Source organism: Microcaecilia unicolor, chromosome 1 (genome assembly GCF_901765095.1).
Source record: "Microcaecilia unicolor chromosome 1, aMicUni1.1, whole genome shotgun sequence".
In the NCBI taxonomy this organism is placed as follows: Eukaryota; Metazoa; Chordata; class Amphibia; order Gymnophiona; family Siphonopidae; genus Microcaecilia; species Microcaecilia unicolor.
This window is the reverse complement of record NC_044031.1, coordinates 723,396,831-723,424,794: the sequence shown is the minus strand read 5'-3', so window position 1 is coordinate 723,424,794 and position 27,964 is coordinate 723,396,831. Positions and strand designations below refer to the sequence as shown.

At 42.4% G+C, this 27,964-nt stretch overlaps 1 protein-coding gene across 1 annotated transcript in view; it reads right to left on the bottom strand.

Moving 5' to 3' along the window:
- Window positions 1–27,425, bottom strand: part of HDC (histidine decarboxylase) — a 42,809-nt gene extending 15,384 nt beyond the window's left edge. The window contains exons 1-5 of the mRNA XM_030190422.1: window positions 27,343–27,425; window positions 17,644–17,816; window positions 15,268–15,381; window positions 14,239–14,361; window positions 6,739–6,873 (exon numbers count right to left, since the gene is read on the bottom strand). Coding sequence (XP_030046282.1) covers window positions 6,739–6,873; window positions 14,239–14,361; window positions 15,268–15,381; window positions 17,644–17,816; window positions 27,343–27,370 — 573 coding nt within the window. The 5' untranslated portion in view covers window positions 27,371–27,425. The remainder of the gene's footprint in view (window positions 1–6,738; window positions 6,874–14,238; window positions 14,362–15,267; window positions 15,382–17,643; window positions 17,817–27,342) is intronic.
- Window positions 27,426–27,964: the final 539 nt, after the last annotated feature.

The window sequence follows — 27,964 nt, the reverse complement described above, 5'->3', positions numbered from 1 at the left end:
TTTCCTGGGTTTTGTTTTGGACTAGGTAACCAGAATGACCGTGAAATTTGCATTTACAGTCCAGTCAGTCTTCTTCCTTTTTTTTTTTTTTAATTTGAATCCCCCCCCCCCCCTCCAAAAAAAAAAGTATACACTTGATAAGGAAAAATACAGTTGGCAAAATATTGTCCAAAAGAAATATAGAATTATAATCTTAAGAAAGAAGAAAGTGTTAAACAGACATTAAATATACAGTAAGAGGAGAACCAAAGAAATAAATCCCAGAAGCTAGGGATATAACCACAGGAAGTAACAGAAGGAAACAACAAATACACAATTCAAGCCAAAATCCCTCAAACCTCTTCACTCTGACCAGATATGGGAAGGTCCAAACTCTTTACATCTATCAAAGACTTTAGCTATTCAGGGTCAAAAAACACATAATTGAAGAAATAATCACCACACATTTACAAAAAAAATCACTGTTGGGGCCTCGTATCCCTTCTCTGGACTAGCTTGAGGCAAAGGTTGCAAAGGCATGCCTTCCAGGGGCAAGCAAAATGGGCTGTGATAACAGGGCTTCCTCAAGGCAAAATGTACTTTCCCCATGCAGTAGTTACAGGAAGAATATTCTGGGCCCATGCTCCAGAATATACCAATCAAATCTGAATAGGATATGTTATAGTCTGAGAAAGTGGCCCAATAGAATTGAAGCTTTGACATGTGGAGAGAAATATAAACTCTGAGTGCAGGGAGGAGCCTTGTTTTCCTCCTTCAGAAGGGTCCACAACAAGAAGCATGCTGATTTACTGCAGGTGGGTTACCCCATTCTGGAGCCCATCTGAACCTATGCTCCTTACTGTAGGGACTAAGGAAAAAGCACAAGGGTTGCAGTGTGGAACACAGCTGCCCCCTGGTACATACTGAGTGGAAAGAAGCCTGTTCCCAAAGATACTGGAACTGATCCATCGCCATCCCCTAAGGTACAGAGTGCCACAGGGAAGAGGAGGGATAGATTATCAGGGAGATCTGATCCTAATCCTCAAAATAGAGAGTAACAAAGTAAAGCTGCTACTGGCCTGTAGCCATTGTCATGGAAAGGAGGACTAGATACTGGGAGTAGTGAAGGTGGTGAGTGCTGAATAGAAATAGAAAGTACGGCTCATCTCTCGGGTGCTATTTGATCTTTAGGTGAGCACTGGGGAACATACCAGCCACAAGAGAGTGAGAGAGAGGGAAGAGAAGTATGATTGGAGCATAGAAAACCTGTTTGCCTAGCACAAAAGGGAGGGAAAGGGGGGGGAAGGGAAATGGGACTTGATATACCGCCTTTCTGAGGTTTTTGCAACTACATTCAAAGCGGTTTACATATATTCAGGTACTTATTTTGTATCAGGGGCAATGGAGGGTTAAGTGACTTGCCCAGAGTCACAAGGAGCTGCAGTGGGAATTGAACTCAGTTCCCCAGGACCAAAGTCCACCGCACTAACCACTAGGCTACTCCTCCAAAAGAGCGAGAGGAGTGAAATACAGAGCATAACTTATACCCAGGAGTTAGAGTATAATTGTGAGGAACTGATCTAGAGACAGGGCAATGCAGGATATAGGGGTGAGGAGAGACAGAGCAGTGCAGACTATGGAGGGTAAGGAGAGACAGAGTAGTGCAGACTATGGAGAAGGGAAACGATAGGGCAATGCAGGATATAGGGGAGAAAAGGCAGTAATAAATGGTTGGGGGTGGGGTGAGAGAGAGAGAGTTGAGGCCTGTTTCCAGTGCCTCCTGTCCATTCACTATTTCTTTTCTCTCCTCCTTTCTTCTTCATTCCCTGACATATATCCATCTTTCACATCCAACTTTCTTCCATTTTTCTGCCTTCTTCTCAAATCCATCTAGTTTCCAGCTCCTCCCTTTCCCTCCATCCATGGACTGCATCTCCTCTCTTCTCTTCCATTCCTACCATCTATGTGCATTTCCCCTCTCTTCCCTGTTCTGTTGAATAGATGTGATTACATCAGAAAGATTTATCGACAATTACATAATGAAAGAGATTATATTGAACTTCCTGGTGACCCAACTGATGATCTCAAAAATGTTATTTCAGAATTGATGACATCTGGTCTCCAAAGAGGATATTTAACTATATAAGAATTCCTTTTTTAAATAAAAAATATCCAAAGACTCCTTTGATTTATATATTGCCAAAAATACATAAGAAAGGACTCTAGGTAATTCTCTTGGAAGACCAATTGTTTTGAGTAAAGACTCTCTTTTGGAGCCTTTGTCCATTTTTGCATATAGTTTTTGCACCCATTAGTTGAGAGGTCCACAGGTAACGTGATTCCACTCGTTTTTTGCATCTTTTAAATGCTATACCTTTAGAGGATGAGGGTGAGGTTTTATTAGTAACACTTGATGTGACTTCTCTGTACATGGTCATTCTGATCAAAATTGCCATGACAAAAACCTTTTTTTGACTTCGATGGTCATTTTTTTCCAACAAGTCTCGGGGGTAGGCATGGGGGCCACAATGGTACTCTCTGAGGTAAATTTATTTATGACCAGATTCGAAGAAAATTTTGTTTACACTTCTGAATTCTTTGGTCATGTGAAAATTTGGACAAGATTTACTGATGACATATTTATGATCTGGATAAGCACCATTGGTAGATTGAATGAGTTTTTGAGAAATCTCAACAGTTGCCATTCGATGATCAAGTTTGTAATGTCAGTCAAGTGGGATAAGATTTCTTTCTTAGATATTTAGATTTCCAGGATAGAGCAGGATTTTGTTACAATTGTGTTCAGAAAGGGCATTGGCTGTAACACTTTTTTACACTTTGACAGCTGTCATCTGGAAGCACTAAAGAATATTCTACCTCCGTCACAATTTTTACTTTATAGATTATGTTCTTCTAGACTTTAAATAACAATCAAAGGTTCTACAGAAGAAACTGATCAATAGAGGTTATCCTAAAAAAAATAGTAAAAACTGCATATTAAGGGGCGCTATACAATAATCGTGATATGCTATGCAGTCCATGCACTAAACAACAATATGAGGAAGATGTAGCCATAGCCTATGTGTTACAATATGGTGGAGAGAGTAGACAAGTTGCTAAAATCCTGAAAAGACACTGGAATGTTCTCACGATCCTTTCAGGTTTTTAAGGTAAGAAAATAAGAGTTGCTTTAAATGAGGAAGAAATCTCAAAAAGAAGTTTTCACCAACGCTTTATCCTGAGAGTCTCCAGATACCAGGGGAGGGGGGGAGGGGGGTGAAATAGGAGGACACAGTGCCTGTCAGAGTTGTTCTGTTTGTTCTGTAACTTTAATTCTTCAGAAGTTTGTTAATCCCAGTGACTGTAAGGAAAACACACTATTTCTTGCTTGTCATATTTTGTAGTTTAGATCATTTTGTGCCCCTGTTCTAACATTTATGTGGGACAAACTATAAGAAATGGAGAGGAAAACGGAATGGTAACGGAATTCAAACATGCGTGGGATAAACATAAAGGAATCCTGTTCCGAAGGAAAGGATCCTCAGGAGCTTAACTGAGATTGGATAGCAGAGCCGGTAGTGGGAGGCGGGGCTGGAGGTTGGGAGGTGGGGATAGTGCAGGGCAGACTTATACAGTCTGTGCCAGAGCCAGTGGTGGGAGGCAGGACTGGAGGTTGGGAGGCAGGGATAGCGCTGGGCAGACTTATACGGTCTGTGCCAGAGCCGGTGGTGGGAGGCGGGGATAGTGCTGGGCAGACTTATACGGTCTGTGCCAGAGCCGGTGGTTGGGAGGCGGGGCTGGTGGTTGGGAGGCGGGGCTAGTGCTGGGCAGACTTATACGGTCTGTGCCCTGAAGAGCACAGGTACAAATCAAAGTAGGGTATACACAAAAGTAGCACACATGAGTTGTCTTGTTGGGCAGACTGAATGGACCGTGCAGGTCTTTTTCTGCCGTCATCTACTATGTTACTATGTTACTATCTGAAGACATGCTTGATTGAACATCACAGCATGTTACATCACCAACATAGGGGCGCTCCAATAGTGGATCACTGTCTTCGAAATAATCATGTTTTCACTGATTTGAGATGTTTTGGCATAAACTGAGTGACAGCTGAGGTGACCGTCGCTTATTTGTGTTACAAAGAGAACAGCAATGGATTTATCGCCTCAACTACTTACATCTCACAGGTTTGAATGCATGCATCCAGTGGAATCATTTTTATTAATGTGATTTTTTTGTGGTTTAGTTTTTGATATTAATAAGTTATATCTCTAGCCACAGTTGTCTTTTTTCTATCTTTGTTTGAAGTTTCTGAAAACCTATCAGCTTGCAGTATTTTCAAGATTTTGATTGAAGCAGAATATAAGTACCACCCATGAAACGCTTAGCTGCCATTTTTAAACAGTGCTCAGGTCATGATTGGACTTGAGAGCAGTGATGAATTTTGTGATTATGTTTATTTTTTATGACATTCTGCTTGCTTGGTCTAAGGTCATCATCCCTTGAGGCAGTGGGTTAGTCACCATCAAATGGTGGCCAGCGTCGGGGTAACCTTTCACTAAATGTTCATTAAGCTAAGTAAGAGCATTTTTATACAAAAATTTAAAAATTTTCAATTAAAGCTTGGAGGTTTCTTAAGCCTATGATTGATAAATTGAATACACAAGTACCACATGATGTTCTCCGAGGTTTTTTTTTTAGAAAAAAAGTTTCAAAATTGTTAATTAAATTAATAAGCAAGACATTTGAAAATCTCTCCACTAGTATTAGTAGAGTTATTTTGTGTATTTTACTGTAATTAATAGAAATATATTTATGTTCTTAGGGACTGGATAGCAATAATGCTATAAATTAGATTTTCATATTAAACAGTTTGTTGATGACATAAATATTTCATTAGTATGTCATATGTTAATATGCAATTAAATTAGTTGTAAACCCTTGCAAGACAAGTCATCCCCCTCCCCCCAAATAACTTAGCCTTATTATCAGGCATTATTATGGAGATTTTAAAATATATGACAGGAAGTAGGATGATTACAATGACAATCTTAACCAGATCTGAAACACTGTGAAGCTTGCTATATACAGTATGTCAGTGAATAAGCTATAGCAGAAAGTGTTTCTGTGCCTTTGTATAATATGTAAGGTTTGTCAATAGAATAAACGTGTGTGAACCATTTAGTAGCAGGTGCTAAATATTTAATAAGGGCTTGATTTACCCCACTAAGGATTTGAGAAGATAAAATAAACATATATCCATTTCCTATGTTAAAAAGAAAACGATGCTGAACAGCCTTGAAATATCTTGACAAAACTAAGTCCCCATGATGTGATACTTTAAAGAGTCAGTGCTCTTATGAACATAACTCTGTTGAGCACCAAACTATAGCGTCATTCTCTACTCCAGTCCAGCATTCACGTGCCTGTGTATACTACGTTGCACTAAAAATGGGGGGGGGGGACGACGACGACGGGACATTCCTGATAGTAAGGCCACTGTAAAGTTAATGGATGCAGGGCCATTACAGTGCCCAGCTATCCAGCTTCCTTCTCAGTGGGGGCTTCCAGCTCCCTTTAAGTAGACAAAAATCATACTCATAAAGAAACCCTTTGACTGTCATAGCCACTGTCAGGATTCTAACTCCAGGGTACTCTCGATCCTATTTACCTCTCCATTTTAAATTCAGCTGCAAATATCTTTAACCGCCTTTTTTGAACTTAGCTCACACCTTTCCAGTAGAAGTTCAAGATGAGTTACATTAAGATATACTAGGAATTTTCTTGTCCTCAGAAGGCTTGCAGTCTAAGTTTGTACTAAGTGAGAGAGTAGTGGATACTTGGAATGCCCTCCCGAGGGAGGTGATGGAAATGAAAACGGTAACAGAATTCAAAGATGCGTGGGATAAACATAAAGGAATCCTGTTCAGAAGGAATGGATCCTAAGGAGCTTAGCCGAGATTGGTTGGCAGAGCCGGTGGCGGGAGGCGGGGATAATGCTGGGCAGACTGATACGGTCTGTGCCAGAGCTGGTGGTGGGAGGCGGGGCTGGTGGTTGGGAGGTGGGGATAGTGCTGGGCAGACTTATATGGTCTGTGCCCTGAAAAGGACAGGTACAAATCAAGGTAAGGTATACACAAAAAGTAGCACATATGAGTTTATCTTGTGGGCAGACTGGATGGACCGTGCAGGTCTTTTTCTGCCGTCATTTACTATGTTACTATGTCCAAAGTTGAAAGGAATGTCAGTGGGACTTCCCTCATTCTCAACCCACTACTCTATTAGGCTGTTCCTTCAGTCCGGCTGCCTTCTTAATTTAGCATGTCTGAAGACTACAATCCATTAGGCTCTCATCACATCTCACCTCATTCCCTCTGAGCTCTACAAGCAAAGGGCCTAAACTTCAAGAGAGGCATGTTTAGTCTCTTACAATTTGGTATAACACAGGAAGTACCTGTGGTCCTCAAGTCTCACAAGCTGGTCAAGTTTTCAAATATGCTGAATATGCATGAGATGTATTTGCATGCACTGCCTCCATTGTGGCCAAAGCATCTCATGCATGTTCAATGTAGGTATCCTGAAAAGCCAACGAACTTGTAGCACTGGAAGACTGGAGTTGCCCACTCCTGGAATAACATATATAGTTAAAGTATTGATTTTTACAGTGTCTAAACTGTAATGTATTTCTTTGTTTTCTTTTTCAAACCATAAGCCACAGCATTGCTCCCGATGTAATCGCCTTAAGCACAAACATACCTGATCAGATGCATAAGCAACGAGGCGAGAGTTCAGCCAGGACTCGTCAGCATCCAACTCATCAGATTTCATTTCCAAGATTTTATTTTTTCTTGCAGCCAGTAAAGCAACCAATGTTGATTCACTAACAGTACTCTGCAGGAGAATAATGCATTATTTGTTGTGTGGCATCTTGCAACATGAACAACTAGATATATTTTCCTATGATAATACTTTTACAACTAAATTTTATGGGTTTGATTCGTGTTACAGCTCCTTGTGACTCTGGGCAAATCATTCAACACTTCATTGCTCCAGGTACAAAATAAGTACCTGTATATAATATGTAAACCGCTTTGATTGTAAAATAAAAAGGCAGTATATCAAATCCCATCCCCTTTCCCTGTTCTTTCCATTTATGTATTACGATTTATTTACCACATTTTTGAAGAAATCCACCCAAGGCAGTGTACAACAATAATAATCTAGACATAGGCGACAGATAATTACAGCAGAACACAATATTCAAATAAAATAAATTTTGTGGCACAGTATGCTACTTACAATGTCAAGACAATACAGAATCTCTACTATAATAAAAAGCACCTCCAACGTTCTGAAGCTGACTCCTTGGCTTCACTGAAGTGAAGGGTTCGTAAGGTTCGTCAGATTCGTCAGTCTGTCACCATCTCTCTCGGCCCCGCCCTCACGTCAAAACGTGATGACATCAAAGGCGGCTGACCTATCAGAGGTGTGAGGGCGGGCCCGAGAGAGATGGTGACAGACTGACGAATCTGATGAACCCTTCACTTCAGTGAAGCCACGGAGTCAGCTTCACAACGTTGCAGGTGCGTTTTATTACACTACACAGCTCCCTAATTTTGCAGTTAAACATCGCAGGGTGGCTGGAAGGGGGGGGGGGAGAGAGGGGGGACAACGACCATGGAACTGGGAGGGAGGGAGAGAGGGGGCAACGACCCTGGAACTGGGAGGGAGGGAGGGGCAGACCCTGGAACTTGGAGGGGGGCGGGCGGACCCAGGAACTGGGAGGGGGTGACCCTGAAACTGGGAGGGAGGGGGAGAGGGCCGACCCTGCAACTGGGAGGGAGGGAGCGGGGGGGAAAACTCTGGAACTTCTTCTTGTACTAAGTTCTGAAGCTAATGTCGAAGCGTCGCCACCTAATCTCCACTAAGATTCTGCTGATCTCTTCCTTCAAAACAGGATTCCTTTGAGCTTATCCCACGTATGTTTGAATTCCATTACCGTTTTCATCTCCACCACCTCCCGCAGGATGCCATTCCACATATCCACTGGATTTTGAAGGAATGGATCAGCAGAATCTTAGCAGAGATTAGGTGGTGACGCCAGTAATTGGGAAACAAAACCAGTGCTGGGCAGACTTCTACGGTCTACGCCCTGATCATGACTGAATAGATAGGGATGGGCTGGAGTGTAAATTTTAAGGGGCTTCGACATTAGCTTCAGAACTTAGTACAAGAAGAATGCTGGTTTTAATTGATATGATCACATCATACCATTTCTACAAAAACTTCACTGGCTACCAGCACAATACAGGGATAGATTTAAAATTCTTGTATCTGATCTTCAGGTCCTTAAAAGAAATGGGCCAGAGAACTAGAAGAACAGGATCTCCCTCTGCACACTTCAAGGTTACTAAGAATCTCCCATGGAATATCCCTAACCACACCATCTCCAAAGGAAATCGTTTGATGTGACACTGGCTAATGAGTCTTCTCCAAAGTAGCCCACACACCCTGGAACACAGTCCCTGAAAATCTTCCTTAATAAAAGACTATCTCTACTTCAGAATTTTTTGTGTTTGCTATATCTTTTTTGAGATCTACAGGCTTATTTTCGAAAGTGATCGCCGGCAATCATCCGACATAAATCGGGAGATCACCGGTGATCTCTCAAAAGCGGCAAAATCGGTATAATCGAGAGCATTTTTGACACCATCGCCACTTTCCCATTGACGCGCCGGCGAAAGTTCAAGGGGGCGTGTCGGCGGCATAGCGAAGGCGTGACATGGATGGGCATGGGCATAGCTACCAGATGGCCGGCTTTCGCGGATAATGGAAAAAACAAAAGCGGCGTTCATCAGTATTTCGCCGGGTTTACTTGGTCCTTTTATTTTCACGACCAAGCCTCAAAAAGGTGCCCCAACTGACAAGATGACCACCGGAGGGAATGGGGGATGACCTCCCCATAGTCCCCCAGTGGTCACCAACCCCCTCCCACACTAAAAAATTACAAATAAAAACCTTTTTTACCAGCCTGTATGCCAGCCTCAAATGTCATACCCAGCTCCCTGACAGCAGTATGCAAGCCTCTGGAGCCGTTTTTAATGGGTGCAGTGCACTTCAGGCAGGCAGACCCAGGTCCATCCCCCCCCCCCCCCCACCTGTTACACTTGTGGTGCTAAGTGTTGAGCCCTCCAACCCCCCACCAAACCCTCTGCACCCACATGTAGGTGCCCCCCTTCACCCATAAGGGCTATGGAAATGGTGTAGAGTTGTGGGGAGTGGGTTTGGGGGGATTTGAGGGGCTCAGCACCCAAGGGAAGGGAGCTATGCACCTGGGAGCTATTTGTGTATTTTTTAAACATTTTTAGAAGTGCCCCCTAGGGTGCCCGGTTGGTGTCCTGGCATGTCAGGGGGACCAGTGCACTACAAATGCTGGCTCCTCCCATGACCAAATGCCTTGGATTTCGCCGGGTTTGAGATGTCCGGCAGTTTTTTCTATTATCGCTGAAAAACAAAACCGGCGAACTCAAACCTGGCGAACTCTGGCATTTGGCCAGGCTAAACCGTGTTATCGATAAAAAAGATGGCCGGCCATCTTTTCGAAAATATGGTTCCGGCCAGCTGTTGCGCCACCGCCAAAATAGATCGCCAATGACCTATTTCGCCGGCGACGTTCGATTATGCCCCTCCACGTGACCAGAATTGCACTCGCCTTCCCCTCCCCTACAATAGTATTTGATTAGGTAAAGAAAGGGATGCAGATATCAGGAACTACCTATGACATTGGCTTCTTATGAATTCTGGTTGTCATGGGTGAAACCTTCCCAGAAGTCTACCAAGGCATGGCAAAGATAATCCTGCCAGCAAGATGCATGAAATTTATAGTGGTAGCGGTAAAATATGGCTATAGTTTGAGACACAGGAAGCTGGTGAGTCTCAGTTTTCTGTTCTGATGTAATAAATAAATGTGGAATGTACACAAGCAGATGATTCTTAATAAAACTATATTTCTAAAAATTAAATGTTATAATCATCACAATTTGTAATAGTACATTTACATTATGGATTAGTTAGTGTTTTCAGATGCACTGCACTTAACAAAATTAAATGACACTTTATTTTACTCTTGAACCAGTAGCGTAGCCATAGGTGGGCCTGGATGGGCTGGGTCCCAACCACTTTGGGCTGAGGCCTACCCAAAATTTGTGCATCCTTATTGTAGGTGGCGGGGATCCACGAGCCCCGCCAGCCAAAGACCTCCTTTTCACTGAAAAGACTCTTAAAACTTTGGCTGCTGGTTATTCTGTTTTTAGGCATGTTTCAGGGACAAGTGTTTTTATAGGTCAAAATAAAAATAAATATTTTTTTAATGCAGATCTCTTTTGTTTAAACATAACTAAATGGGCTATAAGCCCCTAATGCAGCCCATTGGCTTTCTTATATTCTGTTTTAGTGGCCTTTACCAGGAGAAAAAAAAAATCTCTGCACGAATATAATAGGTGCTAGAGTGCCTCTATATCTAGCCCCTCCAAATGACACACTGATTTCGATTTACAACAAATTACTACTCTACCTATATTCCGTTCCATTATTATACTTTTTCAGTGTACATCCGTATACTGCACAAATTGGCATGTTTGAGAATATAAGTGAGATTAAATACAAATGCTACCAACAATAAAGAGTGACAACATGGATGCAGCAGCTCATAGGTTTGCTCGCTTTGTTTTGAGAGTATGGCGATGACGGCTTCACTGGGAAGGGAAAACTGAGATTGGATAGGGACACAGAGGGGCACTACTGGAAAGGGGAGAGGAGATAGGGACAGAGAGAGGGCACTACTGGAAAGGGGAGAGGAGATAGGAACAGAGAGAGGGCACTATTGGAAAGGGGAGGAGGAGATAGGGACATAGAGGGGCACTACTGAAAAAGGGAGGAGGTGATAGGGACACAGAGGGGCACTACTGGAAAGGGGAGAGGAGATAGGGACAGAGAGAGGGCACTATTGGAAAGGGGAGGAGGAGATAGGGACATAGAGGGGCACTACTGAAAAAGGGAGGAGGTGATAGGGACACAGAGGGGCACTACTGGAAAGGGGAGAGGAGATAGGGACAGAGAGAGGGCACTATTGGAAAGGGGAGGAGGAGATAGGGACATAGAGGGGCACTACTGAAAAAGGGAGGAGGTGATAGGGACACAGAGGGGCACTACTGGAAGGGGGAATGGGGATATGGGGACAACGGTGAAAAGGGGATGAGGTGGGGACAAAGAGGTAATTTTGGAAAAGGGGGAAGATGGTAACACAGGGGTAATGCTGGAAAAAGGGGGAAGATGGGGACACGGCAATGTTAGAAAAAAGGAGAGATGGGGACACCAGGAGGGCAGATGCTAGAAAAGGGGGAGATGAGGAGACCAGGAAGGCTTGTGCTGAAAAAGGGGGGAGATGGGGAAACAGAAAGGGCAGATGCTGAACTTGGGGGTAGGGTAGGGACAAGGGACACAGAAGGGAGATGCTGGACAGGACAAATAGTGGTGCAGAGGAAAGAAGGATGGTGCACTTGGAGACAGAAGAAATGTCAGATGGGCAGGAAACCCTGTAAAGGCAGAAGAAACAGAGAAAAACAGAAAAGAGACAGTGGGACCAAAGCAATTGAAAAAAATAAATTGTTCTAACAACAGTAAAAAAAGGTATTTTATTTTGAATTTGATATTATTAATATGACAGTATTAGCAACCCTGCAGGGGTCTAAGTGCATTTTCTTAAGTCATTTTGGATGTACTAAGCACAGATTTTGATGGGTAGAATCAGGGACTGCAAATCCCACAAGAATGTGGGATAAGAGTTCACACTTGGACTGATTGAAAAATCTCCCTTCTGGAACTGGATCACTTGGGAGCTCTATACACAGCTATTTGATAGTGGGGACATAAAACGAAAGATCAGTGCCAAATAGATGTAGAGAAGGAAAGGAAGAAGACAAGAGGAGAGAGAAGAAATGGAAAGTCCAGCCTGGAAAAGAATTTGTAAGGCTGACTCATGGAACATGGAAAAAAAGACTGGGACCAGCCAAATTCCCAAACAACAAAGCTAGAAAAAACATTATTTTTATTTAATACTTTGTAAGGACTGAGATGTACCTGCTTTGTAAAATGTATATTTTTTCTATGTTTATTTTGCAAAGTACAGGAGAAAATGCTTTTTTGTTTCTTTTTACCAGTATTGCACTATTTATAGAGTCTGGCTTCCTTGGGCAGAGAGGAGGGGGTTCTCTATTTCAATTTTTGTTGCTGGTGGTGGTTTCTTTTGTTTTGGGTTGGTTTTTTTTTTTTGTGGCTCCCTATTCTGTATTAGATTGGTAGCATGGAATGTTGTCACAGTTTGGGTTTCTGCCAGGTGCTTGTGACCTGGGTTGGCCACTTTTGGAAACAGGATACTGGGCTAGATGGACCTTTGGTCCGACCCAGTATTGCTACTCATGTTATATAGATGAGGGTCTGTCCATGTTCTGCATGTGCGACTGAGGTGAAAAATTCTGCTAACATGTAGTGTCTGTGTAGGAATGTGTAGCAGTGTAGCTTGTTCCCGTTTCCCAATGGTAGATATATTGGTGCTCGAGAACTCAGTGTAATATATATAGCACTGTCTTTTCATAGGTGGGTTAGGGCTGTTATGGGGTAGTAAGTTTTGTGTTCTAGGGCAGTGTTTCCCAAGTTGGTCCTGGAGTACACCCTTGCCAGTCAGGTTTTCAGGATATCCACATTAAATATGCATGAAATTGATTTGCATATACTGCCTCCATTACAAGCAAATCTTTTTCATGCAGATTCATTGTGGATAGCCTGAAAACCTGAATGGCAAAGTGTCTAGCCCTATTTGAAAGTAGGCTCAGCCACTCTGGGGCAACCAAAATAAAAATCCTGAAGACTAGTGGTCTCCACATCCTGTAGAGTCACCACACAAACAAAAGCCCATCTGATTTAAACAAGGTGTCTAGCAGTGGAAGGAATGTGTGTGCTATTCCTGAGGTCATGATTTGAATATTTTTACTTTGTAGTTAAGAAGACAGGTTGCCTGCTCTGGCCAGTCCAGGGACCTCTTCTGTGTCCTGCTTCCTGATGTAACTTACTGTTTCCTTGTAGGCAGGACGCAACAGAGACAGCCTGTATTAATCATTGCCCGCCACAGTCCTTGAGCAACAACACAGACACTGCTGTCTAGCTGACACCAAGCGGCGCCTATTTTATAAAAGTCTGCTCCCCCTGAGATCAAAACCTGGCTACGCCTCTGAGTAGTATCCTTGTGCTGCTGCTGCTGCTATCCCCTCCCCCCCCCCCCCCCCCCCCCCGAGCATGCGTGGAGGCCAGTGGTGGCAGTGGAGGCGCAGGGACACTACTACCAATAGCCAAGTTTTAGGAGTGAGAAGGAGGTCTTCAGCTGGCAGAGCTTGCAGATCCCTGCCAGCTCCGGTATTTCTTTGATTTTGGGGGGGGGGGGGGGGGGGGGGGGTGCATCAGGGAGGAGATGGCAGTGAAGAAATTTTCAGCCCACTCAATTTACTTTCAGGCCCAACTGAAATTGGCCATCTGGTTATGCCACTGTCTATAACACAAATATTTTATCAATAAATAACAGATATTTTTGATGACATGAAGTTGAGAGGAGCAGGGGTTATCTGTATTATATGTTCTAGGATTTGCATACTAGGATTGATATACCACACTGCAGTGGTGAAATGTAGAATACAGGAGCCCCTTTTTCAACCACTCTACCAATATAGGACATCTCTTTCTCTTCTATCTATCAGACATCTCCTTCTCTGCTGATTGGATGCCCTTCAGCCACTCTACCTATAGGACATCTCCTTCTCTGCTGTCTGGATACCCCTCTTTTTGCCACTCTACCTGTGAGACTTCTTATCATTTGCTGTTTGGAGGCCCCTCAACCACTCTACCTATAGGATGTCTCCTCTTTTACTCTTTGGATGCCCTTCCTTCAGCCACTCTACCCATAGGACACCTCTGCTATCTGGATGCCCCTCCCTATAGGATATTTCCTCCTTTACTGTTTAGATGCCCTTCCTTTAGCCACTCTACCTATGGAATGTCTCCTCTTCTTCTGTCTGGATAACCCTTCTTCTGCCACTCTACCCATAGGATATCTCACCCTTTGGGGTTTGGAGAACCCTCCCTCACTCACTCGACCTATAGAAAACCATCTCCTCTGCTCTTTGGATGCCCCTCCCTCAGCTGCTGTACCTGTAGTACACCTCCTCCTTTGCTGTTAGGACAATGGTGCAGGAAATGATTTGGGAGCCCCATCATTTCAGCCAACCAGTCCATTACATTCATTTCCAATTCTGTGCAAGCCGGGCTGGAGGCCTTATGAAAAAGACACAAGAATAAGTCAAGACAGCACATCTATTCTGAATTAAATGGTTACTCTTCAAATATTAACTGCACATAGCAAACTGCATATTCTGTTACATTTCAGTACAAATTTATAAAAGCTAAGGTTTCTGGGCATAGTTTCCCCGGATTCTATAAAGTTAGGTGTCCAAATTTGCGACCAGTGTGCACATTTGGTCACACAATTTATGAAATAGTGCTACTCGTGCACCTAACTTAATTGTTAAATTAGGTGCTAATTGGCATAATTACTAATAATAGTGTTAATTGGCACTAATTTGTAGTTACATGCGCAACTGAACTTAAACACAATTCTATAATCATAGCACCTAAATGCTGTAATGCACAACTACAAAGGGGGCAAGCCCATGGGCAGATCATGGGCGTGTCTTGCAGTTGTGCACGTAAGTTATGGCATACTATCACGTATGTGTGCAACTGCCAACTACAGGTGTCAGCATTTACACAAGCCTTTAACACGGTGCAAGTGCTCGCATCTAAAGTGAGGCACACACATACTTATTTACGCCCTATTATATAATGGTATTTCACAAGCAATTGCTGTTACAGAATTGGTGCTTAGCGCCCATATTTCTGGTGCTTAATTTTTGGCACCCTTTGTAGAATCTATGCCATTATGCCCTGATTTTCTGAACTGTTCCCCCCCCCCCCCCCCCCGACACACAGCATGGGAGAAAAACTTTAGTGAATGTAGCCCAATTTCAGAAGATTCTTGGGCAAACCAACATTATTCTAATCATTCACTGGTATATATATTTTTACACATGGTGCAAATAAAGAACTCATTGTACATACACTTACATTCATGGTTCTATAGACTATTAAACTGTACCATCAAAGGATGAAATTACTACCTACCCATGTAAATCCTAAGCAATTAATAGCATCAGCCAACATGTCACCGAGTAAGGAAGGCCAGGATGTGAGTGCAGGGAAGTAGGCATGCATATGAGGACTCTGCCAATGAACAACCTACATCAGAAATATGAACATAGGATGAGCTAATAAAAGGACCTGCCCCAGATCAAGCACAGCAACAAGACAAAATGATGAGCAAACACTTTTATCCAGTGGCCTACGGAAGGTCTTCACTCCATGATCTAGATCTTGAAACCTTGCCTACTAGTGCCTTCTTAGTTCTTAGATCGTACCTTAAAGATTTTATCTAAAAAGAAATGTTTTAAACCATTTCTATTTTCAGGTAAAGGTGTTCAAGCTGTACAACCTTCTTCAATCCATGCTAATATTACAATACCCATAGTTGACCTATCAAATAAGACTTTTACAGTTGTATTGAATATGGTTTGCACAGGCATCTGGCCTTGTTATATAATCCAGCATTAAAAGAACCAATCCCCAGTACACCATCCTGCTTATTTTCGAAGGAGATGGCCGGCCATCTTCCGACACAAATCGGGAGATGGCTGGCCATCTCCTAAACCCGGCCAAATCGGTATAATCAAAAGCCGATTTTGGCCGATTCCAACTGCTTTCCGTCGCAGGGCCGGCCAAAGTTAAAGGGAGCATTTCGGCAGGGTATGGAAGGCGGGACGGGGGCGTGGTTATGAGATGGCCGGCTTCGGCTGATAATGGAAAAAAGAAGGCTGGCTCTGACGAGCACTTGGCCGGCTTCACTTGGTCCATTTATTTTTAGGACCAAGCCTCAAAAAAGTGCCCCAACTGACCAGATGACCACCGGAGGGACTTGGGGATCACCTCCCCTTACTCCCCCAGTGGTCACCAACCCCCTCCCACCCAAAACAAAATTTTAAAACATTTTTGTGCCAGCCTCAAATGTCATACCCAGCTCCCTGACAGCACTATGCAGGTCCCTGGAGCTCTTTTTAGTGGGTACTGCAGTGCACTTCAGGCAGACGGACCCAGGCCTATCCCCCCCTACCTGTTACACTTGTGGAGGTAACTGTGAGCCCTCCAAAACCTACCACAAACCCACTGTACCCACATCTAGGTGCCCCCCTTCACCTGCAAGGGCTATGGTAGTGGTGCACAGTAGTGGGGAGTGGGTTTTGGGGGGCTCAGCACACAAGGAGCTTTTTCTGAAGTCCACTGCAGTGCCCCCTAGGGTGCTCGGTTGGTGTCCTGGCATGTGAGGGGGACCAGTGCACTACAAATGCTGGCTCCTCCCACGACCAAATGCATTGGATTTGGCCGGGTTTGAGATGGCCGCCATTAGTTTCCATTTTCGCCGGAAACCAATGGCGGCCATCTCTAACGCTGGCCCAAATATTGAGATTTGGCCGGCCCCGACCGTATTATCGAAATGAAAGATGGCCGGCCATCTTGTTTCGATAATGCGGTTGGGTATGCCGCTTTATGGGGCCGGCCATATAGATGGCCGGCTCCGTTCGATTATGCCCCTCCTTATGAGATTTTCACTCAAAATAAAATTCTGTATGTATGAGGGGAATTCAGTATAGGCTGCACCCACAGCAGAGCAACTTTTGGGGGGCCTTTTACAAAGCTGCGCTAGCGTTTTTAGATCACAGTAAAAATCAGCTGGTGGTAAACACTGAGAGTCCCATATGAATATAATGGGCATCTCAGTGTTTACTGCCAGCTGATTTATACCGCAAGCTAAAAATGCTAGCACAGCTTTGTAAAAAAAAAACCCTCAATGAGTTAAGCTGTTTATTTTGCAGCTAACATGAAGGCTCTATATATCACAATATTCCCTCATATCGAGTGGTAATGTTTTCAGTATATCAATCTCTTACAAAAATCTTCAAAATTTTATTTTTCATATAGTGTTCAATCAAAATATATTTTTAAAAAACCCACCCCAATTGCAATGTCCTAAGTTCACATGCAATCATATTTCATAATTCAAGAATAATTGAAACAGACCATCTGTATACTTGTCAAAAGCAAAACCGCCATTGGCATAGAAAGGCACCAACAATATGAGGCAGGGTAAACACTTATCTTAAATACGTCCAACAGAGCACTCATTTTCTGAGAACCTTCCTCAAGGATGGTAGGTGCTTGCAAACTCCCATTTGAGCCGCAAAACATTTCTTCCAATTGCAGTGGAGTGTTGCATAATGTCATTCAATGCCATTATATAATGCCATTCAACGTTGAAATAAAATATCTATTGTTTACATATGCAGTTGGCAGTTTTGGGAAGTGGTTTCAAGCAAACTTAGAACAATGCTTGCTAATGCATAATAATACTTTACTACTAATTGCTAATGAAAGAACTTTGGATCTTACCCCAGGCATGATCACCTCCTCAATATCTCTAAAGATGCTGTCCCAGCTCTCAGACTCCAGAGGTGCCTTATCTGGCAGAAGTGGTCTCATGTAACCAGGTTGTACATCAGGATTCACACGCCTCTCTCTTACAGTGCTCAGGTACTGGTAAATGTAGTCCACCATTTCTTTCCCTAAGTATGCAAAGAGGACACCTTGTGCTTCAAACCCTTGTTAGTAGCACCTATAATCTATTATTCAAAACAGCCGCGATGCCCGAGGATGGAAGGTGGCCAGTGTAATGATAGTTTTTAAAAAGGTTTCCAGGGGTGATTCAGGAAACTATAGACCAGTGGGCCTGTGAAGAAACAGTGTGTTTTAAGCCTTTAAAATGTATTAGATATTTTCCTGTCTTAAATATGTCTAATGTGTATTTCTCCTGTTTGGCCAGCAGATAGTGCATGTTTATGCTTAAAGCTGATACAGGGGACTGACTTCTCTTTCTTTTATTTGGCACACAGATAATAGCAACTGCCTTGCAATGATGTAACCATTTTTATTTGAAACTTGACTGTTCTGGGCTCTGGTTGGTCTGGAGTTTTGAACATTACCCAGCAGTGGCTGGCTGGTGCTTCAGTCTTAGCCTGGAAGAAGAGGGAGACAGATCTCTTTGCTAAGGCTCTGTGAACAATTATATGTCCCGATTTTCCCAGGTACTGTTTAGACAGTATATAGATGTTTAGTTAGTTTTCTAATTGATCCATTTTTCAGTTACTTATTACTGTTTGCTATTTGCACATTTTTGTTCCACTGTTCAATATTTTTATGAGAATAAACACAATTCTTTGTTCTGCCTGTCTGGACTGATAAAGAATCCTGGTGGTTTGTGTTGGGTCTGTGAATGTTTCCTGGAAACTGTGGGACCACTAGAAGTGTGGCCCCCAGTAACCTAGAAATCACTGGGGATAACTTGAAAGCGGGAGACTCGCCCAGAGGTGATTGGGACCTAGTTGGTGGGCGGAGAGTGCTAGTGTAGAGCATAAGCAGCAGGTGGACCCGAGCTCTGCTGGGGATAGACCCTCTAAGTGGCTGTGGGGTAACCCCAGGCGGGTGGCTAGGCGTTTCATTACAGGGTCTGACATTGTTGCTGGGAAAACATTTAAAGCTATACTAACAAACAAAATTACTGACCATAAATAGGACCTGTGTTAAAATAGTATGAGTTAGTGGTAAAATAACATGTCTTAAAAGCAGCCCACATTGATAACTTCCCCTCTTTAATGTGAAGAGTTTCAGTCTCTGGTAACCAGAGCTGATATTGTGATGTCATAATGCCTCATTCCTCCAATGCTTAAGAGCCAAGTTCATCAGTGATGTCACAATGGCTTGATTGTTCTATACTTCGCTCACTTTTATTACATATAGCAGTTGTTTTGATTTCTAGAAACATTTTTTTTTCTTTAATTAAGGGAGGGAGTTATCCATATGGGCTACCATTAAGAAGAGTTATTTTACTGTTAACCCCAGTTATTAGTAACTAGGTCTCATTGCATAAAATGGGACCTGTGCTAAAATAGTATGAGATTGTAGTAAAATAACATGTCTTAATGGCAGCCCATGTTGATAACTTCCCCCCTTAGCTAGACAGAAACCTCTCCTGCCCAGTTAAATCATCTGAATATCAACGCCATTTTTTTATTAGTTTCCTATTTGTTTCATGACATTTTAAAATTCATTTTGTTTATTTATTTGTGTGTGCTATTTACAAATAGTGCATGTACATTTCAGAAATGAGAAAAAAATGAAATTTTGTTAGTTTTTTCTTTCCTTTCATAGGGCTCTTTTATTAAAGACTAGTAAAAGAGGCCCGTTTCTGGAGCAAATGAAACGGGCGTTAGCAAGGTTTTCCTCCCCAACACCCCCCCCCCTTCTCCCTCCATCCCTCCCTACCTACCGACCCCTTCGTCGTTCTGACGCCATTGCTCCGCACCTCCTGAACGCACTGTACGCCATTGCTCCGCCCTCAGTATGTGACGCCATTGCTCCGCCCTTGACATCATCACGTTTGACGCGAGGGCGGGGCCCCTTGACTTGGCGATTTCGGTGGCTTCACCACCACGAACCCTTCAAACCCGTCTTGAAGGAAGTGACATCAGTGTCTTCAGAACGTTGAGGGTGAGTTTTATTATATAAGATTAGCCCATGCTAAATGCTAAGAAGCCCATTTCATACTAATAACTGGGGTTAACGGAAAGCATGTGCTAAGCTTTAGAAAAAGGGCCCCGTGTGACTAGTTGTAGGTGATGTAAGCCTTGACTTTTAAAAAATGCTATCGTAATTCCTCATGTCATCAAAAAAGAGATCTTCGACATTTGAAAAGCAATGAATACAAGGCAAATAAATGATAGGTATTTGCAAGTGAAAATACTAGATTTTAGGGTGGATCACTATGGAAGAAAATCAAAGCACATTTTAAGAAATTCTGGTTTTCTTTACTTGTCAGATTGTTTGAGCTGCCATTTAACTTTTTTAATGTTTTTATTTTTACTTTATTTATTTTTTTGGCTTGAAGAAAAAATGTGCTCACCTAAATATTTTGTTCATTCTGGTTATTTATTCCAATATATTCTTTGCTTCATTGCTTCTATCTAATTGTGCTCTTCAGATTATCCTTTCTGTTACAGACATCTGAGCAGAAAGAACTGCATCAAGGAGTGCCCCAAGGTTCAATCCTCTCCCCTCTTCTTTTTAATCTCTTCCTGAGTCCTCCTGCTGCTCTCATCCAGTTCTTTGGAATCTCTGCCTATCTTTATACTGATGACATTCTTTTGCTCTTCCCCACTACCCCCTCCTCTTCTTCCCTCTCTCCTTTTCAGGCCTATCTCGAATCAGTTGCTGGTTGACTAAAACACCATCAATTAGTGCTTAATCTCGATAAAACTGTTGCCTGTTGGTTTTCTGATACATCTTTTACCCCTTTGTCTCCCATTACGCTGTTTAAAACGAATCGGAGAAAAGTTTTCTTCACTCAACGTTTAATTAAACTCTGGATTTTGTTGCTAGATAATGTGGTAAAGGCGGTTAGCTTAGCAGAGTTTAAAAAAGGTTTGGACAGCTTCCTAAAGGAAAAGTCCATAGACCTTTATTAAATTGGACTTGGGGAAAATCCACTATTTTGCAGATAAGCAGTATAAAATGTTTTGTACTTTTTGGGGATCTTGCCAGGTATTTGTGACCTGGATTGGCCCCTGTTGGAAACAGGATGCTGGGCTTGATGGACCTTTGGTCTGTCCCAATATGGCAATACTTATGTACTTACATACTTATCTCTATTACGTCAGTATCTGGTTTTCATTATTTAGGCATTATCCTTGACTTCTCTCTTTCCTTTCTGTCACAAATTTCACACATGACAAAAATTAGTTTTATGGTCTTCCACCAACTGTGAACAATCCGTCACCTCTTTGATACTCAATATTTTCATGCACTAGTCCTCTCTTTCTTTACCATTCGATTGGACTACTGCAATGTTGTATGTGCTGGTTTGCCCCATAACACACTGAATAAACTTCAATCACTCCAGAACACAGCCATCAGGTTACTCTGCCATGCTTATTGCTTTGATCATACCTCACCCCTACTGAAACAATATCATTGGCTTCCTGTTGAACAACAGATTATTTATAAAATCGCTACTCTCACCTTTAAAGCCTTCAGACTAGGGATTCCTGATTACCTCACTTGTCTAACCATTCCTTACTGCCCTTCCCTGAATGATCACCGTTTGGTTCTACTCAGTCCTAAACGTGCCCATTTAGAATCTACACGTCATAGCGCTTTCTTTTTCCTTGCACCTCACACCTGGAACAAAACCCCCTCTCCCTCCATAGTAATTCTTCTTTCAAGGACTTTAAAGTTGAGCTGAAAACTTGGATCTTTTGATTAGCCTTTGGGGAAATGGTCTGATTGAAAGTACCACTTCAACCTACTTAACCTTGTTTTCCTCCTATGTGTGCTTGATTTTTCCCCTTTTTGCTTTATCCTTCCATTTTGCTTTCTTTCCTTAGCTTTACCTGTCTCTTAGTTTGACTACTTTGCTGTCGTATACATTTATTTATTTATTTATCGGCACTTGATATATCGCAAATTGTTCATATGGCAACTCTGTGGTTTACAATATAAAAGCAATTAGGGCGCAGATAAGTATTGCCATCAAGCCCAGCATCCTGTTTCCAACAGTGATCAATCCAGGTCACAAATACCTGACAACATCCCAAAAAAGTACAAAACATTTTATGCTGCTTATCCCAGAAATATTTTTCCCAAGTCCAATTTAATAATGGTCTATGGACTTTTCCTTTAGGAAGCTGTCCAAACCTTTTTAAAACTCTGCTGAGCTAACCGCCATTACCAAATTTTAAGGCAACGAATTCCAGAGTTGAATTACATGTTGAGTGAAGAAAAATTTTCTCTGATTCATCGCATGCCCCCTAGTCCTAGTATTTTTGGAAAGAGTAAATAGACGCTTCACGTCTACCCGTTCCACTCCACTCATTATTTTATAGACCTCTATTATATCTCCCCTCAGCCGTCTTTTCTCCAAGCTGAAGAGCCCCAGCTGCTTTAGCCTTTCCTCATAGGGAAGTCATCCTATCCCCTTTATCACTTTCGTTGCCCTTCTCTGCACCTTTTCTAATTCCACTATATCTTTTTTGAGATGCAGCGACCAGAATTGAGCACAATATTCAAGGTGCGGTCGCACCATGGAGCGATACAAAGGCATTATAACATCCTCATTTTTGTTTTCCATTCCTTTCCTAATAATACCTAACATTCTATGTGCGATTGTAAGCTTTTTGAGCAGGGACTGTCTTTCTTCTATGTTTGTGCAGCGCTGCGTACGCCTTGTAGCGCTATAGAAATGCTAAATAGTAGAAGTAGTAGTAGTACTTTCTTAGCCGCAGCAGCACACTGAGCAGAAGGTTTCAATGTATCATCCACGATGACACCTAGATCCCTTTCTTGGTCAGTGACTCCTAACATGGAACCTTGCATGACATAGCTATAATTCGCATGACATAGCTATAATTCACTTTGCACTTGCTCACATTAAACGCCATCTGCCTTTTAGACGCCCAGTCTCCCAATCTCATAATGTCCTCTTGTAATCTTTCACAATCCTCCCGTGATTTAACTACTACTAGGTCATTTATAAATGTGTTAAAAAGCAGCGGTCCCAGCACAGACCTTTCTCTGATGCAATTTCCTGTTTCTGCGAAGGTGGGATAATGAGAAAGAAGGGAAGGTAGAGGCGAGCCTGTTGCTTTCATTGCAGCCGCTGTGACTTTTTAAATGCAGGGCAGTTGGAAGGAAAGGAGGGCTGTGGGAAAGCTGAGGGCAGACAGGTGGGGCTGGGGTTGGAACTGAAACTCGGGGACTGAAAAGGGGGGTAAGTTGGGGGCTGGGGCGAGTCACTGGCCATGGAGGATAGGGCAGAGGAGAATCACTGGACATGGATGGGAGGGGAGGGCAGGGGACAGAGGAGAATCACGATATGGATGGGAGGGGAAGACAGGGGGCAAAGGAGAATCACTGGATATGAATGGGAGGGGACCTGGATGGATAGAGGGGAGGGCAAGAGAAATGCTGTACATGGATGGAGGTGAGGGAAGACAGAAAGGAGATGCACATGGATGGAGGGGAGGGAAGAGAGGATAAATGCTGCACATGGATGGAGTGGAGGAAAGGGAAGAGAGGAAAAATGTTGGAGGGAAGGAAAGACAGAGGAAGGAGATGCACATGAATGGAGGGGAAATGAGAGAGAGGAGAAATGCTGGGCATGAATGGAGGAGAGGGAAGACAGAGGAAGTAGATGCACATGGATGGAGGAGAGGGGGAGAGGAGAAATGCTGGACATGAATGGAGGGGAGGGAAGACAGAGGAAAAAGATGCACATGGATGGAGGGGAGAGAGTTGAAATGCTGGACATGGAGGGAGGGGAGGGAAGACAGCGGAGGAGATGCACATGGATTTAGGGGAGAGAGGAGAAATTCTGGACACAGATGGAGGGGAGGGAAGACAGAGGAAGGAGATGCACATGGATGGAGGGAAGGGGAGAGAGTTGAAATGCTGGGCATGAATGGAGGGGAGGGAAGATAAAGGAAAGAGATGCACATGGATGGAGGGGAGAGAGTTGAAATGCTGGACATGGAGGGAGGGGAGGGAAGACAGCGGAGGAGATAGAGCAGCAGAATCAGAGACTGGGACATGATAGAAAAACAAAGACAACAAAGGTAGAAAAATCATTTTATTTTCATTTTAGTGTTTGGAATATGTCCAATTTGAGAATTTACATCTGCTGTCTTATTTTGCAGTGTATAGCAATGTGTTTCTTTCTGTTTTTCTGGTATTGTGCTGCATGCAGAGCTTGTATGCTAATTTGGATTGTGTCATTTTGGGTATACTGGAGCTGTAATAGCTTACAGAAATGATTTATAATGAATAAAAAACCAAGTTATTTTTCTTCTCCTGTACTGATGTAATATTTTCAATGATTACTTTTTATATGCGCCATGGCTGGTAAAAGGGGTGTGGCTAAATGTGCCAACATTGTCCAGTTCAGCACACTATTAGCAGCCAAGTTCATACAAAGTTAATTATGTTCAGTGGAAAATAAATCTGTTGGCTCAGGCTGCTTGCTATCTGAATATTCAATCACTGTTTCATTATTGCTACCAAGTATTACATATTAAGAGGATTCATTTTAATTCATTTATCCAGTCCTTACATGCACATAGTTTTGCTTTTTAAACCCAAAGGTTTCCTATTATAGCATTTTACATGTTTGAATTAGTTTTTCTATACAAGTTTTGCTTGATTTGTCTTTATTTGAAATAAAAGAAAATGTTTAAAACATATCTTGTCAACAAGGGGCGGGGCTAGGTGGGACTGGGGGGCCCCACCGAACTGATCTGCACAGGGCCCTGCAATTGCTAAGACCGGCCCTGCTCGTTTTCTATTGTTAGCCTGTACACTGCTCTGTTCTACCCATCAGCTAGAGAAGTATAGAAAATTTTGCAAATAAATAAAGTGCACTTGGCTTTGTGCAGGGTTAGAACAGCTTTAGCACACAATTTTGTGGGCACACAGGGGTAAAAATGGGTTTGTGCAAAGCCTAATGTGGACACCAGTGCACAGCAAATTAACACCTACGATACTGAGGGTATTAGCTATTCCGCATAGATGCAGACTGAAAGGCTAAGCACAATTCCATTAGAGGGCTTTAACACCAAGTCTGAGGAGGCTTAAAAGGTTAGCTTATTCTTCCATGGTTACATTAGTGGAGATTTTATGCTTTTCTTCTCTTTACAGCCAGCATATAAGACCCACAACTTTCTTGGTTCCACAAAGAGCATAGGTTAAAAAGGGTATTAGACACATATTAAGTAGTATTTAATTTGAACACGGGTGTGTTTGTAAAAATTTATACCCTTTAGAGAAGTTCTATGATTGAGAAATTTGTCCACCCTAAGAGGTGCCACTCAGTTGAGCGGTGCCTCGCTTGGGTGAGTTTATAACTCTGAGAACATCTCTATTATTTAATATATGCATATTAGATATATTATTGCTTGATTACTCAGAGCTGTATTAGGTCAACACCTTCACTGTTTTACCTCCTATCAGAATTTCCTCTGGTCTTATACCTTTAGTATATTTTTTTTCCAGAGGTTCTATTGGAAATTATAACTTTTGTAAAAAATAAATAAAGCAGAACTGATATTCTGGAAGAGCTGGATTGTTGAGAGCTGCAAAAATGTACACACAGGTCTGTGCTAGAGGCAGCTAGAGCCTGTGCACATGTCTGAGTACAAAACGTGAAGCTGCTTACCTGTAACGAAGGTTCTCCATGGACAGTAGGATAAATCAGCCACACAACCCTCCCACCTCCCCTCTAGCCTGAAGTCCAATTCCCTTAGCTATAAATATGGAGTGAGGATGAGGGGTTTCTTATCCTTGGAAGGGGGTAGTTCAATCAGCTACCGTGAGTTTTGTAAGAAACTAAAAACATGGATTTTCTAGAGTGCCTCTACTGGATTATAGACCTATTAGAGTCAATTTTAGACTCGGATGACTGTTGATTTGCTTAATCTGATTTTGATGCAATAACTGTATTGATGGTTCTGTTTGGTTTGAACACCTATTGAATTGATCTCTGTTTTATTGTAAACTGCTTTAAAACTCAATTTGTACTAAGTGATATATTAGGCAATTAAAACAAATCAAATCAGTACCCACGCATGCCCAGAGGGTTTTCTACGCTTTTGCTGGACTCTGGAAGAGAAGGTCCAAACTGTAGCTGCCGAGATGGACATCAAACCCCATATTTGTGGCTGATTATATCCTGCTTGTCCATGGAGCACCTGGTAATGCAGGCACGTGCATCTGTACATGTGCCGGAATGCTATTCTGTACATTAATATTGGCATTGCAAAACTTTTATGCATAGAACATTCCGGTACATGTGCAGATGTGTACACATGCAACTGCCAGTGCCAACACTTTTTTTCTGCTTAGACCTGTGTACCGGCTCTAGCTGCCACTAGCACAGACCAATGTGCACATGTATTTATTTTTATTTATTGCTCTTGTATCCCACATTTTTCCACCTATTTGCAGGCTCAATGTGGCTTATAAAGACCTGTTATAGCATTGTCATACCAGGGTTAAGAATACTATTGGTGTTACAAGACGTCATGGATGACATGAGGATTTGGTCAAGCAGTTATAAAGGATACATTCTTAAAGATGCAGTTAAAAAAGATACATTCTTAAAGATACATTCTTAAAGGTGGTCAGGTAGGTAGACAGATACATTCTGAGTAAGGGTGTATAGGTGTTGTGTTATTAGCATCAATGTTAAAATCCCCAAGAATGAGGGAAGGAGATGAAGGTTCAAGAAAGAAGGAAAGTCAGGCGTCAAAGTCAGTGAGAAAGGAAGAAAGGGACTTATCAGGAGGTCGATAAATGACTGCTACTCGGAGAGGCAGAGGAGTGAATAGATGGATGGAGCGGACTCCGATGTATCTGGTATGATCTCCCAGGTTGGGGCAAAAGTTTTATGCAGAGCTATTTGCATACAATTTGGTTATAGCATCAGTAAGCAAAACTTTGGCATTAGGAAGCCAAGCTCTAACCCTCAGTGCATGACTAGCACAAGCGTATTGCGTTGGCCCCACCGTGTATAAAAGCTATATTCTGTTACATGATTCTTAATACCAGTTAAAGTACCAGTTACTTCCTGAACAGTGAATCTGACTTTGTTCCCTTTCAGGAGTGCTTTACTCTATGCTAGCCTAAGGATTGGGGATCATGCACTATAAAATAAAACAGTGTCTCGTCGGTGGACCTATGTTGCATAAATCACAATCATGGACTGCATCCTAGGCCTGTAAAACAAAGGTAAAAATAAACACCAGTAATGTTATCATAACCGAACAGTAGTCTCGACTAGAGTAGCGCTGGTATATACTGAGGGGGGTTCTCCTCTCTGATATTCCATTCCATTTCATTTTAAGCAAACCTTTTTCTCTCAGATGAGATGACAATAATTTAGTCTAGCCCCAGTTCTAATCACAGCTTCTCATAGACTCAGAGAATGAAAAGAACAAAGAAAATCCATAGAGCAGGTCTTGTTGCTGTCCCACTCTCCCAGTCACTCACCTCTCCTCCGATACTCCTCAGGCTCCATGATTCTTCCTTTTAACTTACACTGGCTTCAGACTCACAGCTCAGGGCTCTCTCAGTTACAGCTGTACACTCCTGGGTCCCTCACACCTCAGCTTTTATATACCTTTTATCTACCAGACCTACGTAAATAGTGGAGAGGTTTATTTTGTTACGTAAATAGTTGTTCTTATACCATTTTTCCAACTCCTCCCACCCTTAATCAAGTCAAAACTACATATTCCCTCAAAGGTTGTTTGTTCTCTTTGCTGGCTATCTCAGACTTTGATGTCCTCAGTGGTATCATCTGAGGAAGTTAATTTCAGGCTTAGTATTTTATTGAAAGATTCAACAGTTGTTTGTCATGCTTGGCAGAAAAGGATACAAGGTTTTTTTTTTTTCTAATTACTTTGTTTTTTTGATGAATGAAAGCAGTAGAGACTCTGACATGCTGCCTCTTCCAGCTATTGTTGAACTGGTTTCGTGCTGAATTCACCTCCTTTCCTAACCTTCTTTTTTTTTTTTTTTTGTTAAAGAACTGACAGAAAATTTTACTCACCTGTCATATTTTTAGCACCTACAACTTTTGTTCTCCAGTGCCAGAATCATTCACTCTCTG